At 43.4% G+C, this 17,603-nt stretch overlaps 2 protein-coding genes across 3 annotated transcripts; both read left to right on the top strand.

Annotated features, from left to right (window-relative positions):
* The first annotated feature begins 3 nt into the window (after positions 1 to 3).
* rrm2b (ribonucleotide reductase M2 b) lies at positions 4 to 7,279 on the top strand. The gene is made up of 9 exons (XM_064348111.1): positions 4 to 180; positions 2,487 to 2,624; positions 2,871 to 2,987; positions 3,168 to 3,301; positions 4,339 to 4,433; positions 4,683 to 4,816; positions 5,027 to 5,131; positions 5,899 to 6,012; positions 6,355 to 7,279. The coding sequence occupies exons 1-9, from the start codon at positions 127 to 129 to the stop codon at positions 6,505 to 6,507; spliced, it is 1,044 nt and encodes a 347-aa protein (XP_064204181.1). The 5' UTR covers positions 4 to 126; the 3' UTR covers positions 6,508 to 7,279.
* Positions 7,280 to 7,410: 131 nt separating this feature from the next.
* mtdha (metadherin a) lies at positions 7,411 to 17,337 on the top strand. 2 transcript variants are annotated; one of them, XM_064348109.1, is made up of 13 exons: positions 7,411 to 8,198; positions 9,182 to 9,280; positions 10,717 to 10,801; positions 11,120 to 11,296; positions 11,516 to 11,566; positions 11,903 to 12,055; positions 12,188 to 12,268; positions 12,807 to 12,887; positions 13,131 to 13,255; positions 13,863 to 13,970; positions 14,182 to 14,271; positions 14,951 to 15,056; positions 15,497 to 17,337. In XM_064348109.1, exons 1-13 carry the CDS (start codon positions 7,836 to 7,838, stop codon positions 15,565 to 15,567), a joined length of 1,590 nt encoding a protein of 529 aa, XP_064204179.1. In that variant the 5' UTR covers positions 7,411 to 7,835; the 3' UTR covers positions 15,568 to 17,337. The 2 variants fall into 2 exon arrangements, with proteins under 2 accessions (XP_064204179.1, XP_064204180.1); XM_064348110.1 differs by lacking the exon at positions 14,182 to 14,271.
* Positions 17,338 to 17,603: the final 266 nt, after the last annotated feature.

The following is a 17,603-nucleotide window of genomic DNA, read 5'->3' as shown; positions in this document are numbered from 1 at the left end:
ATTCCGCGAGAGGCGCTGGAGTAATTTCTGGGTTTTAGCTTGAGTTGGGTAATGTCGGTGCTCGACAGATCAAGGCACTCATGAGGCAGCAGCCGCAAACCTGCTGCGACGGAGAGACTCTTCGTAATGGATTATGAAAATCGACTAAATATGCCACCAGAGATCAAGGAAAAAGAAGTGGTAAGGTCTTTTTGTATTGTTTTTCAACGTTTGTTTTGCGGTCAAATAATATATTCTGGGTAGCGTCAATTCACGGATGGCTATCGATAGAAACGTTCGAAGCACAAAGACTGATTTGCTAGCTAAGAAGATTGGTAGTTGAGTACGTTGCTTCTGTTAAATCAAAGTTAATGCACCCATTATTCATTAAGTTATTTGAAAACTCAATAGACCTCTCGTTCTTGCTTTTAATTTTAGCTAAGTAGTTGGCAACCGATATTTGCTGTATTGGTTACCAGTTCAGTTAGCTACAACGCTCTGCTTTAAGGTTAACTGGCTAACTAATGTTAGCCAGATAGAAAGCTAGAAATCAGTATGGCTTTCAGCTTAAATGCTATCGCTAGTACGTGTACAGCCAGTTTGTGCAACGCTTGAAATTATAATTGTTTTATAGCTCAGTTAAGGTCAGATGGCTAGGTTTACACTTAGGGTTTACATGACGTAGATTGACTGTCCATTGTTTTGAGAGTAATCGGACGTCATCATCAGCGAGCCCAGATGGTCGTCTGCAAAAAAGTACTGCAGTGTTATCCAACTAAGCTGTTTTTTAATGGATTGAAGAATGATACCGATTCAAAACTGCTCCTTCTGTAACCTACAACCTGAAGATGTGAATCATTTGTTTTGGTACTGTAACTAAAGTAATGAGAGATTCTAGAGACAGGTTATGGACACCATAGCTATCTTATATATACCAAATCTTTTTTTAAAGTTGTGCATGTGATTCTTGTTTTTACAAATTGCAAAGAAAGAGGATGCTGATCATTTCTATTTGATTAAGATAGTTTTTTCTTTTAGCAAAATATTACATACACAAATCAAAGTTTAATAAGAATAAACATCTTTTTACTATTCTTGCGAATGAAACTTTAGTTAGGCTAGTTTTATATTGAAACCATCTCCTCCTCTTTTAACAGAAAGGCTTTTTAAACGATCAAACTTTGTGTTAAGTTGTGCACATTACCATGAGTGCGTGTTGTATTTAAATCACTGCAAAATAAGACTCATATTTACATTGTTTTTGTCATTCTGCATGAATTCATTGAGTGGTTGAGAGAATTTTCAAACTAAAATATAGCCTATCAAAGAGGTATTTCATCCAGGTCTACATGTGGTAATTTGAAGGCTCATTGAGAGTTTGGGAAATACTGAACATATTAAAATGTATCCTGAGTATTTTAAATGATGTATATTTCTGGTAGGATCAATATTGGAATTCGGAGGAAAAAAAATAGCTTTAGTTGAGTACATTTATTTGAATGCTTGAATGTTTGGAAGCATTGGGATTCAGACTCATTCCTGAGCACCCCATGATCTCCTATGTATGCTGGTTTCTGTTTACTATAAATAAATGACTGAATAAAATGTTATTTATACCCAAATAACAAGACTGTTTGCGTGTATTTCAGCTGTAAATAGAAAAGTATACCCCAGGGAACTGAAACGCCAGTCCTGGAGAGCCACAGTGTCTGCTGGGTTTCAGTGTGTTTCCACACTTAAGTGCCTTCTAAAGAGTCTGTGCACCTTGTTTTCTAAGCCTAATTTGGCAGTTGATGGAAGGGAAACCACAAAACCTATAGAGACTGTGGCCTTCTAGGACTGGAGTTTAAGATCTCTGACGTAGCCCGTTTGAGAAGGTTGGCCATAACTGACATTTTTGGTAGTTATTTGAATATATTGTATATTTTATTAAAATTTAATTAGCGGCACATTCTTATTACTTCTTTAACACCTAATAACTTGAAAACATATTTTACATTGCATGTACTGAACTCACTTCACAAAAAGTAGCTCAGAAGCAGTTTAATTCAGCTTAATCTAGACACATCCGTTTACCTGAGAAATAAATGGCATGTTTTTGTCTAATGTGATAGTATCATAGATGTTTCTAAAGCACTGCAGGTAGCCTAATTCTGTCAATTCCTAATTGGAACTGGTGTAAGACTATAGTTTCCAAACTCAGTGCCAAATACATCCATGCCATCTTTTGCTGACTTTGGTTCAAAGCATAATTGCAATTTGTGAATAGTAACCTAATGAGTTGTTAATTGTTCTTATTTAGGCACTTCCGATGTCTAATCAGGGTTATGGCCATACATCAGAAATACTCTTGCAACAGAGGTCAATTCAGATGCCTCCTGGCAATTTATTTTGTATGGGAAACAAAAACACTTCATAAGCACAGGCACTGCAAAGCCGGGGTGTAGTCCTGCGAGTTTGGTGTACGTCGTGTCGTTAACAAGATTTTGTTGCATTTTGTGTTCTAGAACGGTCACAGAAGCACAGACGAAGATGAACCGCTGCTTAAAGAGAACCCAAGGCGCTTCGTCATCTTCCCAATCCAGTACCCTGACATGTGGAAGATGTACAAACAAGCACAGGCCTCCTTCTGGACCGTAGAGGAGGTCAGTTCTTCATTTTTACTCTTGGCGCAATGGGTCAGAAGTGGATCCGATCTTGTTGCTTTTACTACACTGTACTATCGGTGTGTGGTGCCCACCTCAGTTCCTGAAGACCCTGAGGGGTTAAGAGATTCGTCTCAACCTGCCATCGCTTAATTACAGCAGTAGAATAGCCTGTACTGCGGTAATGAAGCTGTTTTTGTGAATGGACCTTTGAGTGGTGTGGTCAGCGCTGTGCTGTTCCTTCAGGTGGATTTATCCAAAGACCTGGCTCACTGGGACAGACTGAAGCCCGAGGAGAAGCACTTCATCTCCCACGTCCTGGCTTTCTTTGCAGCGAGCGACGGTATCGTCAACGAAAACCTCGTAAGCCTCCTGTCCGATTTTACGCCCGATTCCGCTGCAGTCACGTAACTCCCCCGCAAACAGAGAGTGATGCTTCTCCTGTCTATTAAATAACAGATGTGATTTCTTTAGCGGAGAAGCCCATAGCTGTATAAGTTCCACACATAAGTGCAGAATTGTTCTGTTGGATTTTTTTTCCAGGTCCAGCGGTTCAGTCAAGAAGTGCAGGTCCCAGAGGCACGGTCCTTTTACGGGTTCCAGATCCTCATGGAGAACGTCCACTCTGAGATGTACGGCATGCTCATCAACACCTACATCAGAGATCTGAAAGAGAGGTGAGTGCCAATGCCAGAGTCCCAATGTAATAACGTCCATATGTGCTAATTATGGGTATTCCCCATTCACCAATGTGTTCTGATACATTCAAATGGGATTATTGTAAGTGGGCAAAAAGAAAACAGAAAAAGTGTTAATGAAAATTAAAATGAGTTTCATCTTTTTTTTTTTGACGTTTTTGTTTTGAAAAAATAAATTGTAAAGTTGCACATGGCCAGGTGGGCTACTTTAAATAGTTGGGTGGGTGCTCTGCACTTTATCATCAATCTTACTGTGATTTGTAGTTTAATAGCAGTTTTGTAGTCTTTTACTTATTAATTTTTCATCCTTCCTCACAACCCCCAAGGCTTAGATATCAGGCACAGAGGAAATTGAGTGATTATTAATTAATTAATTGAGTTAAATTGAGTTATAAATACACAAATGAACTGTCTGGCAAGCAATAAAGGGGCAAAATGCCAGATGAATTTAAAACATTGAAGTAATAATCTCATATTATTGTATATAATATTACTATGATATAATTATTGTTACAATAGCGTAAAGTTTTGCCTAATTATTGCACAGGTAAAAAAAAGTGGTATTGTATTTCTGCAGTTGAGGAAACCGAAATAAACCAACCGTTGTTCTCAACAGTTTTGTGTAGCAGGTGCAGCTCTTATTCAAAGAAGGCCCAGTTGTGGTTAGTGTATCATGCCTGTATCAGTGTTATAACTTTGTGGAACTTTGAAAACTCATTGAGGTTGAAAACTGTGAGCTTTTGGAATGAGCCCTAGTTATGCATTCAAATTCAAATTCAGCTGCAGTTGCTTGAGTGAAACGAGACACATTTGCTTTCTCTAGGAGAATTGAAGTGTGTCTGCATGTGTTGCCTTCCTGAGATCCTTAATTGAACTGTTGCACATTGCTTCTAGCACGAATCATTGCATTCAATTATTTTACAAAACAAAGGTCCTTATTTCAGTCTTGCAGGCCTTTATTAGACCGTCCCGAGAAACAAAGATGAAGTTGAGTAATGTCACTCTTCCCTCCACAGGGATTACCTGTTTAACGCCATCCAGACCCTGCCCTGTGTGAAGAGAAAGGCCGACTGGGCGCTCCAGTGGATCAATGACACCAAATCTTCATTCGGTAACGAGAGAGTCCTGCATTTGTCATCATTTATAAAAATTAAAAAAGAACAACCCGCACTAAAAATGTCATTATGGATTATGTTATTTTGAATATAGATTTGTTACTTTTTATTTCTGTGTTATACTTTTGAGAAATCCTGGGTAGTATGCTTTATGTAATTCCTCCATGCAGTAGGAATGTGTGTGGGTACACTGACTTCATCCTTTCCAATGGAGATCTGTACCAAAAATCCCGTCTGTTTTGTAGGAGAGAGAATTGTGGCCTTTGCTGCGGTGGAGGGGATTTTCTTCTCTGGGTCCTTTGCAGCCATCTACTGGTTAAAGAAGAGAGGCCTCATGCCTGGACTCACCTACTCCAATGAGCTCATCAGCAGAGATGAGGTGGGGAGCTTTACCCAGCATGCCTGCACAGGGACCTCTTACACCTTTAGATTATTAGTAGTCAGTTATTGCAGCACTGTCGATAACCTTGCCAATACTAACCTGACAGTAATCTCACAGAAATAACTGAATTTCTTTTTATTCTCGTTTCTGTTCCTGTGCAGTCTTATGTGTTTTCTGATTTATGAGACCGTGTCTGTATTTTTCCAGGGTCTGCACTGTAACTTTGCCTGCCTGCTGTACAGATACTTGGTTAAGAAGCCTTCAGAAGACAGAGTGAAGGATATCGTCACCAAAGCTGTCACCATTGAGCAGGTGCCAGTGTTTGCCGTTCGACACACAGCACAAAAGCGTTAAACCACACACACCATGAGAGGGAACGCAACAACAACAGGAAATTTATCCAGCCTCTTTCAAGAGGAATCGCATGCTACTGTGAATGAGTGAATAAAGAGCAGGCAAAGTAGGCATATATCAAACCCTACATGCCAGCCAGATCCCTCCGTTCTGCTACCTCAGGACGCCTAGCACCTCCCCCTCTTCGCACCTGCACTTCCAGAACACGTCTCCTGTCTGTTCTGGCCCCACGATGGTGGAATGACCTCCCTGTGGAGGTCAGAACAGCTGAGACACTGACCCATTTCAAACGACGACTGAAGACTCACCTCTTCAGGCTGCACCTCTCCCCATCCCTCCCTACCCCCCTGTAAATGACTGTAAGCTTAGGGTTGTAACTAGGCAGCTGTTTCGTAGGTGACTTAGGTGCATTAACTGTCTTAACTACTGCTTGTATTTTTTCCATAGACTGCGTTGTTGCCGTTCTCGTTGTTTAGTGTTAATCAGTTTAACCTTCAGGGTCCAAGTTGAACTATGCGGTTGTTCCCTGCACTTGGACCGGTACTTCTCTCTAGGGGTTTCGTCATACTTGTTCCTGGTTATGGTTATACACTTTGTTGTACGTCGCTCTGGATAAGAGCGTCTGCCAAATGCCTGTAATGTAATGTAATGTAATATTATCCAAATGAGAATCGCCTCCTGATCTGTTCTATTTCCGACATGTCGATCTGTCCCTGTGTCTGCAGGAGTTTCTTACTGACTCTTTACCTGTCGACCTAATTGGGATGAACAGTACTCTGATGAAGCAGTACATTGAATTTGTGGCTGACCGCTTGCTGACAGACCTGGGATTGTCCAAGGTGAATTTCTTTTGTTGGGGTGAAAAGTCTGTTGTTTGCTTTGACCAGATGCAAGTGGCGCCTTTTTCCTTCTAAACCCATGTTTCGCTCTCGGTTCCGTCCTCTGATGCGATGAACTGTGTCCAAGTTCACTTTTCAGTGTTTGCTGGTGTGGAACTGCACTGACGTTGTACAAGGCTGAACTGAATCGCTTTAGAAATAGGCTTCTGAGCTGTGTTTACAATATAAAAATGTACATTGAGGTGTTTCCTAAGTCACCAAAAGAAACTGCAAAAATTGTTTGCTGTATTTGAGATTTTCTGCTCCAGTTCAGACATGACGTGCCTCTTTTCTGCCTTCTAGGCGTATCAGGCAGAAAACCCCTTTGACTTCATGGAGTCCATTTCTCTGGAAGGGAAGACCAACTTCTTTGAGAAGAGAGTCGCAGAGTACCAGCGACTGGGTGTGATGTCAAATATGATGGACTGTGAATTCACGCTGGACGCAGACTTTTAGCGTTAGACCACACCAGTTTTTATATAATTTATTATTTATTTATGAAGTGGAAACTGCTTCAGTTTGCTTTTAGGTACTTTTGGAAATGGCCCTGGCCTGCAAACATGTGTTTTCACAAATAGTGCAAATACGAAAAAGACTGTTACTGGGAACTGAATATGGTCGCATTACAGCATTTATGTGCGTAGTGAATATCATTGTTACATAACTGATGCAACTTACTTTATGAGCATCAGTGTTTTACTTTTTACATTTTCTTCATGACTGGCCTATGTTCAAATGTGGTATGCATGAATAGTAAACATCTTCAGATTACGAAAGTAAAATGCCAGTTGGTGTCCTGACATTTCCATGGTTCCTAGTGCTTCTACTACAGTTGGACAGTTGTCAATTCAGGAGGCTTTGGGTACCCTGTGCCTTAATTTGAGGTCAGGGAAAATGTGAAGAAGGTTTTATTACCCCGGTCACAATTGGCCCATTGAGGTACTAATATATTCACTTTGCAAATGACATTTATCTTTGGCGTAACTTAACGAGACAACATTGATGAAATGTGTAGACTTAAGTATCGAGAACGCCAATACATCTCAGCGCCTGTTGGTTGCTTTAGGTTTGCGCTAAAACGTTGCTCTGTTTATCAGGTCAACAGTATTTCAGCTTTATAAATAAACGAGTAGCTGCAGCTAATCAGTCACGATCAATGGATTTTGAAACTCATTTTGAGATGTTTTGTTTTTGTTTTTTAATAAAAGTGTGGCATTAAACAACTGAATATGCAAATTTGTCAGTAGTGCTGCGGGGCAAGTTGAAACGATGGGTTAGGTGGCGAGCATTGCGACATTCAATCATCATGATCTACATACATTTCTGTATGATTTATCCACTTTTCCCAGGATTCCCTAAATTTCACCCTTCCATTTTAATTGTGACGTCGCATTAATTCTGCTTGTATTATACGCCGTAGTAGTTCGGTAGCACTAGAAGCTGGCGAGCAGCTTTAGGCACTGAGGAAGCACCTTAAGTGCTCGTAGTTTAAGCTATAGAAACCGCCACTTCCAGTTTGTTTGGACTTTGTATTAATATTGTTCTCATATATCAGTTTTCCGTCGTCAGCTAACGAGGTAATTGGGAATACGAACAGAGAAAAACTATATTACTTAAACGTAACGTGCCAGCACGCTAGCCCGAGACCTAGCTACCTAGCTAGAAGGTAGCAAGCTCGGTTGTTTGCTAACGTAACATTAGCGGTATCTGTTCCCTTGTTGGAGGCGATGCTGTCAAATTGATCCCCCTGGTGGTAGATTTTCCCAAGCGTGCTCTCTGGCTTGATGGTGTCGGAGGCGAAGATGGCTAAGAGCTGGCAGGACGTAGTGATTCAGCAGGCCGAGTTGATATCGAGTCGCCTGAGAGAGCTACTGTCCTCCGGCCTAGGCCTACTCCGCTCCGAGCTCGGGGTAGATTTGGGTCTGAAGCCGGAGCTTTATCCGTCTTGGGTTATTCTCTTAACGGCGGTCATTGGGTTGCTTCTGATCGTGTTCTCTTGGGCCGCGGCCTGCAACGGACTGTTCGGTGGAAGGAAACGTGGAGCACGGGCAAATGAAGATATCAGCGACAGCACAAATGACTTGGTGACAAAGATTGTCAAAACCGAGGATCAGAAGAAAAGGAACAAAAAGAAACCAAATGAAAAGGTAACTGATTATCAAGCCAACTCACGCTAGTGCTCTGAAGTTATATAGCTTGCCAGTTAGCAAGATGGCTAACCAGGTAACGTTATATCGGTTGCACTGCCAAAATATATTATTGACACAGTCAGGTACTGTCTGCTTAAATGGTGAATAAGCAAAAACCGCTTCGAATAGGTTCATGATTATTGGTTTATTGTGGTGTTCTTAAGGGGAAGAAAATCACTTGCTGCGGTTAGATACGTGAACACACTGGCTAGCAGCATGGACGATCGCTAAATCTCGGGCAGTTGCCTGACTTGACTCAGTTTCTTGATAGCACCGGTAACAAGGCAACGGATTTTGAGTGCACTTAAACTAAAGCCAGCTAACGTTGGCTAGCTAACAATTTATGCTAATCTTTTCCCCAACTTGAGCTAACGTTAATATGATTTTACTGTGTTTTTCGTTGCGGCTCCTGGTTTTTACAAACCAGCTGACCGCACGACGAATTTGTTTCGAACATAATGTTTTTAGATGGCTTTTAAGCAAAGACTTGAGTTTATAACCAAGCCACTATCTCCGGTAAGAATATACTGGTGTATTTGCCAAATTATGTTGTTTTCTCTCAATACAAGGATCTTGTACCTATCAGTGCTCTTTGTACGTAGCACAGTCACCCAAACGACAGCTAACTTATTTAAATGTCCCCAGTTAGGACTAGGAATTATTATTTTCCATTACCTTCCCATCACTTCGGTTTTCAAGTTTGCTGCTTAGTACTTGAATTTATAATTTCTCTTTGTCTCATTATGCAAGTATTTGAGTGAAGTGCTTTGGTAGATCCAGAGTAAACTGTAAAGGGTCTGTATGCAAGTTAATTAAACCGGTTCCCAATACTGTGAGAATAATGTTTATTTTGACATTTTTTGCATGCACCAGTATTGACATGCAGAAATGGATGCTCTCTAACAAAATGGTTTTGTGCTGTAACATTTTTCTGCCTACAGAAAACTCAGTCAAACGGCGGTACGCCACCAGAGCTTCAGGAGGCTGATCAAGTTACTGAAGAAATCCCGAAACCATCCCCAGATATCAAAGCTGAAAAGGTATGTTGCATTTACGCTGCGTAAGATATGCAACTGTTGTCACCTCTTCAGTATACTATTCAGTATACTATTTTAGTATACTTAATGCCATGCTTCTGTCCACCTGTGAATGTGTAAATGAGGATGTCCTGAATAAACCGCTCTCACGGTGATGGTGTCGGAATGAAAGCGGAAGTGTATTAAACTTGTAGTGAAGTGGCGCTTCTCCCAAAAAGCTTTAATGCAGTGAAGTTAAGCGGTTTTTTCACTTTCTCCCTCATGTTTGCTGTAGTAGAGAGCACTTCCTGTTTCACTCTGCTCTGCAAATTGGGGAGCTGGGACTAAAGACTCTTTTTTTGTGAGCTGGATTAGCTCCAAATAAGCATCTCATGAGTGTAAGAGATGGCTTACACATGCAAACCACAGCCACTGCATGTGATAATTTAATTATAAGTTAGTTAACATTACATTTTCTGTTGACAATAAATAAAATGAAAGGTTTGTGGTGCTAGCCTGGTGGTGGTATTACTGTTGCCCATGGCTCTCTGAAAGGGCAATGATTTGGGGGGCCAGGTGGCAATGCTGGGCTGTCATCTCAGTATGCAGATGCAGCAAGTCTGAGCAAGTGGGGTAGAACCCTCATGGCTGGGAAATACCACACGCTTTCCCTGTCCTTGACTACACAGAGCAGCGGTGTAGCATAGTGCTTAGGAGCTACGCTTTTAACTGAAAGGGTACGGGTTAGATTCCCAGCTTGGATGCTGCCATCGTTCCCTTAAGGAAGGTGCACAACCTGAATTGCTTCAGTAAAAATATGTGGTGGCATAAATCGAATGTGTGTATTTAAAAAAAAAAATTTTTAATAAAAAAAAAAAAAAAAAATGCAACGCTTTGAAGTTGCCCTGGATACAAGCTTCTGCTAAATGCTGAAATGTAATGTGTGAAAAATATGCTACACTCTCAGTCTGTTAAATTGTACATCCATCCCGTTGTTATGCCTGCTGTGCAGCTACAATCCTGATGAGATTCAGAGCTGCATTTGAAAGGCACGCTGTGGGTTTCTATGAAAATGAAAGAAAGGAACTCCATGTTCCGTTCTTGCACTTGCATTTAATTTAATTTTGCATGCATATAGGACAGCTTTTTGCAAGCTGCAGCTACCTCTGTTTGGATGTGAATGTAACTCTTCAGTATGGTCTCTGAATATAAAATTTGTATTGCGGAGGCGGTTTAGTCATACATATATATATATAATACCACAAAACAGTGTCAAGCCCCATTTTCCTGTAGACTGCAGTACATGTTAAATGACCAATTCCAGTCATTTTTGTTGGAACAGCCAAAGGGTCCCATTAAACCTACACTAACATACAGGACCACAGTTAAACTGTAATGATCACAGTCAACTTGATATTTATTTGAATGATTAGAGAGAAAGATTGTCTTTTTTTTTTTAGGCAAAGAAAAACAAGAAGAAACCAAAAACCGAGGCCAAGTCAGTAGTGAACGCATCCTCTCCTGATGGGAAGGAGCCAGATGAAGGTAAAACTACATGAATGATCTTATTGATTTACAGAGAGTTCACTGTCTGGAGTTCTATATTTCAGGTTTAAGAGTATCTTTTAACTGGCCTAGACAGTTTGCATGAGATGGAAGATATTGGGCATTTACAGACGTTTCTGACGACCGGTCAGAATGGCTGCTGAGGTTCACAGTTTTGGGTTGTACTGCAGCATTATGCAGATTTGAATATCATCAGATGCAGAAACAGGCCCACCCCTGCTGAAAATACGGTGGGAGGAAAAGAGTCTTAAGTTTTTGTATTTATTTCTCTTTCCCCTTTTAATCACTGTGTGGCAGGCGCCTGGGAGACCAAGGTCAGCAACCGGGAGAAGCGGCAGCAGCGGCGGAAGGACAAGGCGCCCGGCGACGAGTCTGGCAGCCCCGGAGGAGCGGACCCCCCCCTCAGAGCGCCTGCAGAGCAGCCCGCTGTCCCTGCCCCCGCCCCCGCCCCCACGGGCCTGAGGAAGAGCAGAGGTACGGCGTCCAGGAGGAGCCCCCGCCCCCCTCTGCGCGTGTAAACCCTTCACCCGCTTCACTCACACGGGCTACCACGCGCCCTCTGTGAGGCCACTAATGAGGTCACATTGTCAGGACGTACGGTCAGTCATTTTGTAATTACTTGCGGTGTGCAGTACATATGCCCCCGAAAAGACCGTCTTCCGCGCTCCAGCGATGTCTCTTCCGCTCTCGTAGGTGAGCCGCCGCACGTGAAGCATGGGAAAGGAGAAGCCGTCCTATCACAGGGTGAGTTTCTGCTGTCGCTAAGTGCTCTCCGTGATGTGTGTGTTCTGCCCGGTCTTCGGTGAATGTTTAGCATGGTGGTTCTCTACCACATTGCCCTGGAGATCTACCGTCCTGTTGGTTTTTGCTCCAACCCTAACAAAACGCACCTCATTCAACAGCTAGACATCAGATCGCACTGCTACTTAAAATCAGGTGTGCTAAATTATGGCTGAAAATGAAAACCTACAGGATGGTAGGATGATCTCCAGGGAGCCACTGGTTTTGCAAGAGCGCGTCATTGGCTCAGCGGCCCACGTGACCTTGGTCGGCGGGGAAACATTGCCGTCTCTCTTCCAGTGACAGCCAATTGGAGCGAGCCGCTGGCGGTGAATGGCGGGGGGTGGAACGACATGGCCATGAAGCTCCCCAGTCAGATGAGCTCCTTGGACGGGGAAAAGTGGCCCAACATCCCAAAGGAGCCCCCGCATGCCTGGGGGCCGGAGGCTGCAGGTACTAGCAGTGCATGATTTACCGGCTCCCCGCAGTAGACATTTTAATGTGGACTTTCTTAGAAAGCATGCTACTTTATGGCCCTGTCAGAGTCACTCTGAATAATGTCTATCAAATGTCTGCCTCTGCCAGGTTCTTGGAGTGGCTTAGATGGGAGGTTGAAGAAGGACCTGAATCCAGTCTCCTTGCCTGTCATTGGATTGAACACTACTGGTAATCATTGTCGTAACACACAGTCTACACTCCAGTTATGTCACTGACTGCCCAGAGATTACACACACCTGGCTTAAATCAGTCCCTGATTAGAGTCGAATAAAACTAGCAGTACTACAGGGCCCAAGGGCCAGATGTGTGTATCCCTTATTCAGACCACTGGTCTCAATCTTCAGGGCCACAGTTTCTGCTCATTGATTGTTGCCAGGTGTAAACTGGGCAATTATTGACAGGAAACCTGTGCATTTAGACCAGTGATCTCTAACCCTGGTCCTGGAGAGCTGGTTTTCATAGTGACTATGCACTTCATGAATCAATTAGAGCAGTTGATTACACAGTTAACTCAACTCACCTGGTGTCTTGGGTCTCAATTGGGTGCTGATTTTAAGGTGAAAACAAAAACCAGCAGACCCTGTAGCTCTCCAGGACCAGGGTTGGAGACCACTGATTTAGACCATTGATGTATGAAAGTTGATTTTCCTGATATTAAAGGTTCTTGAGCCATAGAGACAATATGTGCTGTGTTTTTTGCTCTCAGGAGAAGAGCCAGTGTCCCAGCCTGCTGCTGTCCTTCAGTGCTACTCTCAGCCTCCTGTGGATGATCAGTGGTCTGGCCTTAGTAAGTCTGCCCTGTTTTTCAACACTTGCCCATGCTAGGCACTACTTACAGAAGCAGTTCTAGCTCTAGTTTTCAGCAGATTAACTCTAGAAGTGGCAATGCATCTATTGAAAAGTAAGCATACTTGGGACCACAGGATTTCACTTTGTATTTGTCATTGCGGAGTGTGAGGGCTTGAGCCCTGTGGTTCTGTGTTACTGAGAGTGTTTTTTTCTGTGTATGCGCGTGTGCGCACACTTCCAGATGGGATGGGCGACGTGGACCCCAGCTCGGACTGGAACCCTCCCTCTGAGCTGTGGGGGAATTATGAGGAACCCCAACCAGAGATCTCCGCCCCACCAAAGGACTCCGCCCCTGAGGCTGTGAAGGTCAGTCATCCTTGGTGTGCGTGCAGGCAGGCGTGTGTTCGAAGCTCAGAACGCCTCAGTGCTGTACTTATTGTTACACTTATCGTAGTGTTATAGTGAACCTGCAAGGTCTTCTCAGTCATTGTTTGACAGCCTTACTGTGCTGCAGTGTCTGCTAAACCCGAGTAATATTTACCCCTCATGAGATGTGGCAGGGGTGGACTGTTTCTTTTTTTTTGCAGGTTTTTATTTCCACCAATTAGCCTGCCTAAAACAGTTAACTGGCTGGACACCAGCACTGGGTATCTCTCGGATATGATCGCAGTAAAACGTGTCATGCAGGGACAGAGTCTTTGGGTGTCATTAATGTGCTTATTAAAAAATGTAGCGTAAATGTTCGATGGCTTAAATGTTAGAGCTAGTTAAGTAATTAAATACAGTAGTTGACTAGAAAACCAGAAACGGATACGGCCTTTGTTGCCCACGTCTGAGATATGGACTTGCACGTGGACTCCCTATCCTTCTCTCCCTTGAACTCTAGCGCTCTTCCTTTTTCCTTCAGTAAGAAGTAAGATTTCAAACGTATCGAGTTTTTGTGTTGTGACCGTGCTGCGTTTTTGCCCGTCAGGCGTCTGACGATGAAAAGGAGAAGGGCGACGCCTCCAAGGGCGACGGCAAGTCCAAGAAGAAGAAGAAAAAGAAGAAGAAACAGGAGGATGCTGGCGCCGCCCTCCAGGTGAGATGGAGAAGGGTGGAGACACACCGCTGCTAAGCCTTTTACTGAAGCGGGGCGGCCCCCAGAGCGATGCAGACCGTGTGCTTGGGCCTGCTGGCGGGGCTCTGTAGGAGCGCGCTGTTGAGCCGCGCGCGGCGTGTCCTCGCTTGGCTGCGCAGCTGCAGCTGGCGCAGTGGGTCTAACGCTGGGTTCTGCGTGGCTTTGTTGAAAGGAGTCTGAAGAGCCGGAGAAGGAGGCTGCGGAGGAGCTGAGGCCCCCGGTCCAGGAGACGCTGCGCTATGGGACTCCCGCTTTAGTCGACGTCAGTGCTGGCAGCTCGGCGCGCCCGTGCTTTCCCCCTCCCACGCCCAGCCTGCGTGGCATTAGGGTTTATGCTGCTAGCGTTAGTGCTGCTAGTGCTGCTAGCGTTAGTGCTGCTAGCGATAGTGCTATTAGTGCTGCTAGCGTTAGTGCTGCAAGTGCTGCTAGCGTTAGTGCTGCTAGTGCTGCTAGCGTTAGTGCTGCTAGCAATAGTGCTATTAGTGCTGCTAGCGTTAGTGCTGCTAGCGATAGTGCTATTAGTGCTGCTAGTGTTAGTGCTGCTAGCGATAGAGCTGTTAGTGCTGCTAGCAATAGTGCTGCTAGCATTAGTGCAGCTGGCGTTAGTGCTGCTAGCATTAGTGCTGCAGCAGTGTGGCACAATGGTTGGGAACCTGGGCTTGTGGCTCCAAGGTTGCAGGTTTGATTCCCAGGTGGGCCGTTGCCTTATACACTAGCATGATGCATAACCTGATCTGCTTCGGAAAATGTCCAGCTGTGTAAATTGCATGTAAAGAATGTGCAATTCACTCTGGATAAAAGTTTCTGCTAAATGCCTAAATGTAATGGAACCTAACCCGTTCATGGATAGCCCCAGACAGAAGTGCAGTTTTTGATGTTTCAGACTGTATAGTGCTTTGCTGACTTCTACGGAGTGACGCTTGTGACCGTTTTCTGTGCAGGAGAGCCTGTCCCAGAAGCCCTCTTCACAAGTGCCACACAGGCTCCCTGAGCCGGAGACCCTGCTGCCCACTGCCAAGCAGAACAGCACCCCTCCCTCCTCACAGAGTGAGTTCCATCGGACAGACACCTGCACCTCTACATTTCACACTGGCTCCTGGGCGACTTTCACAGAGGAATATCCCAGCTAAAGTTTATTCGGAGTAGTATAGCACCTCAGCCCTGGTACTTACAGTGCATTAATTGGAGGACTGTAATTAAAGGACTTTGTCAGTGTACAGTGGCATGGTTGCATATAAAGGAATAGCGTTGAAAATCTTCCTGCCATTTTTTTGTATGTCAGTGTGCTTCTAACAACCAGCATATGAGAAATCATATTTATGAAGAAATCACATTATGAATGAAGAGGACTGGCTAGTTGTTAAAAAAATTCTGCTGCTAATATTTAACATATTAGCTGGCTTGGCCGGCTGGCAGGTTAGATCTCCACCTGTGTGTGTGATGTTTGGCCTGATTCTTACATTGTTTTTGTCCCGGTTCCCTTCTAGAAAAATCTGAAGAGAACTGGGAGCCTCCAAAGCAAGTCCAAAAGAAAAAGAAGGCAAGAAGAGAAACATGAGTTTGACCTGGAGTCCTGATGATGATTTATATGCAAAACCAGTTCTGAATTATTCATGCAATAATTGGAGTGTACAGTGTTTTTTAAGTCAAAAAAATTTACTGTACTTTTTTTATGCTAAAAAAAAAAAAAATTAAAAAAACTTTGGAGCCGAACCAGCTCCGACATCCCAGTACAGCTCCTGGGGTCCTGAGAGCTCGGCTGGCTCTCTGCACTCTCTGACCCGCTGCTCGATTTGAAGGAGGAATTAGCATTTCTGATTGACATGCAGTTGGGCACACGAATAGAAATCTTTTTCTCAATTCTGATGTAAATCGGTTTGTAAGATGTACGTTTACCTGATTTAGATACGCCTATTTGCCTGTTTTAAATATGTGGCCGGTATTTGCTTTGAACTGAAAAGTATCATGAAACAAGTCCTCGACTCTTACAGTAGACCTGCTCTTGAATGCTTTTCGCGTATTGCACGTGACAGTGTTGCTGCCGTTTACTGCAAGTGGCAGCTGATCCAGGCCGTAGAAATGAATAGCATATGAAGTACTCCAAAGACAACACTAGGGGCAGTAGCGCGCTGAAGCTGACAGTATCTGGTTAATTCTCAAAATCGGCCTGTGAAAACTAAACATTTCTTTTGAGACTTTTCTGTGTAACTTACTCTGAGATGTTTCCCTTAGTGACATTTTTCCCTTGATTTAGATTTGTTACTGAAATACCACTTCTTTGAGGACACTTTCTGACTCTGTCCTTGCACTCCTGATGGTTAGTTCTGAACCTTCTGGTGACCTCCTTGAAATAGAAAAAAAGCCATGCTGTCTGTGAAGGATCAAAGGGCCTTGTCTGTGGACGGTTGTCTGTTCTGTCAGTGCACTGTGCTCCTGGCTCGAAGCTCCTGAACATTTTCTTACATTACAGTATTTAGAAGACTGTGGTAGAATGTAAAGATGTCATTCCTGAATGTTTTTTTTTTTTTTGTTTTGTTTTTTTTTTGTTTTTCACTCGTGAAGTGCACTATGTCATGTGACCAGGAAAGGGTTGGACATTTTGAACAGCTTTAATCCACGTGGATCCGATTTATTCAAATGGTTTTCAGGAATGAAATTCTATTGCCTTAACCTGTAAGTATATATGATGTGCTTTTTTAGACGTGTTGACTGCTAGTTTTTCCGCATCCTCTCAAGTTGTCAGTGGCAAGGGCAGTGACTAGAGAGGGGCTCCACTAGGCTGATCTTAAGTTTCACTTCAGAAATAGGTTTACTTGTGCATGAAACCCATAAACACGCTTGGACACTGCAACTAAACACAAAAGATAGGGGGGGGGGTTTCTTAACGACTAGTAATGCTGTGAGGAGTACCACTCACTGTACATAGCCTTTTGTGTGTTTAAAAAGTGGACCATGCACATGGAGCTGATGCTTTACTCTGCAGGGCCTTGTTCGGTGAGGCCTTTGAGTGAGAGAAGTGTCCCACAATGCATCAGTACTCAGACCTGCGGCTCTTTAGTGCAGTCCATTTGTGGATCGGTCTGTCGACGCTAATGGAGGTACTTGGAGAGTAGCTTCAGGAGACCCCTGCCTTACTAGTGATGGTCTGTTGGGTTGTTGTTTTTTTTTTTTTCTAAACAAATAATGACTACATTTTAAATCTGTGTATTTCTACCTGTTTCTGGCCTGTAGAAACCAGTACGATTACATATGTATTAAGGTGTTTGTTAATTGAAATGATATTTCGAAAATGGATTTGTTTGAATAAATTGAAACTTGATCTGCTGAACACGCTTTTTGATTGTTGGCTTGATAGCAGCGCTGTCAGAGGAAGGAGTACTCGCACATAAGCGTGCTTCAGCCCAGTCTCAATACTTATCAGTTATGTGTTTCAACACCTACTTTCTCCCTGATGAGAGATTGCATGTAAAGCTACTCTTTATAGAAAATGGCATGTCCCTTGATCCCTGTGCAAGTGCTATTTAATCTCTGGAGGTCATGTGTGATTATGGTCAATACAGATTTCTATTAAAACTGTAGTAATCCTGTATTATC

This window comes from Anguilla rostrata, chromosome 8, assembly GCF_018555375.3.
Source record: "Anguilla rostrata isolate EN2019 chromosome 8, ASM1855537v3, whole genome shotgun sequence".
NCBI classification, from domain to species: domain Eukaryota; kingdom Metazoa; phylum Chordata; class Actinopteri; order Anguilliformes; family Anguillidae; genus Anguilla; species Anguilla rostrata.
Note: the sequence above shows the minus strand (reverse complement) of the source record. Positions and strands in the feature narration are given on the sequence as shown.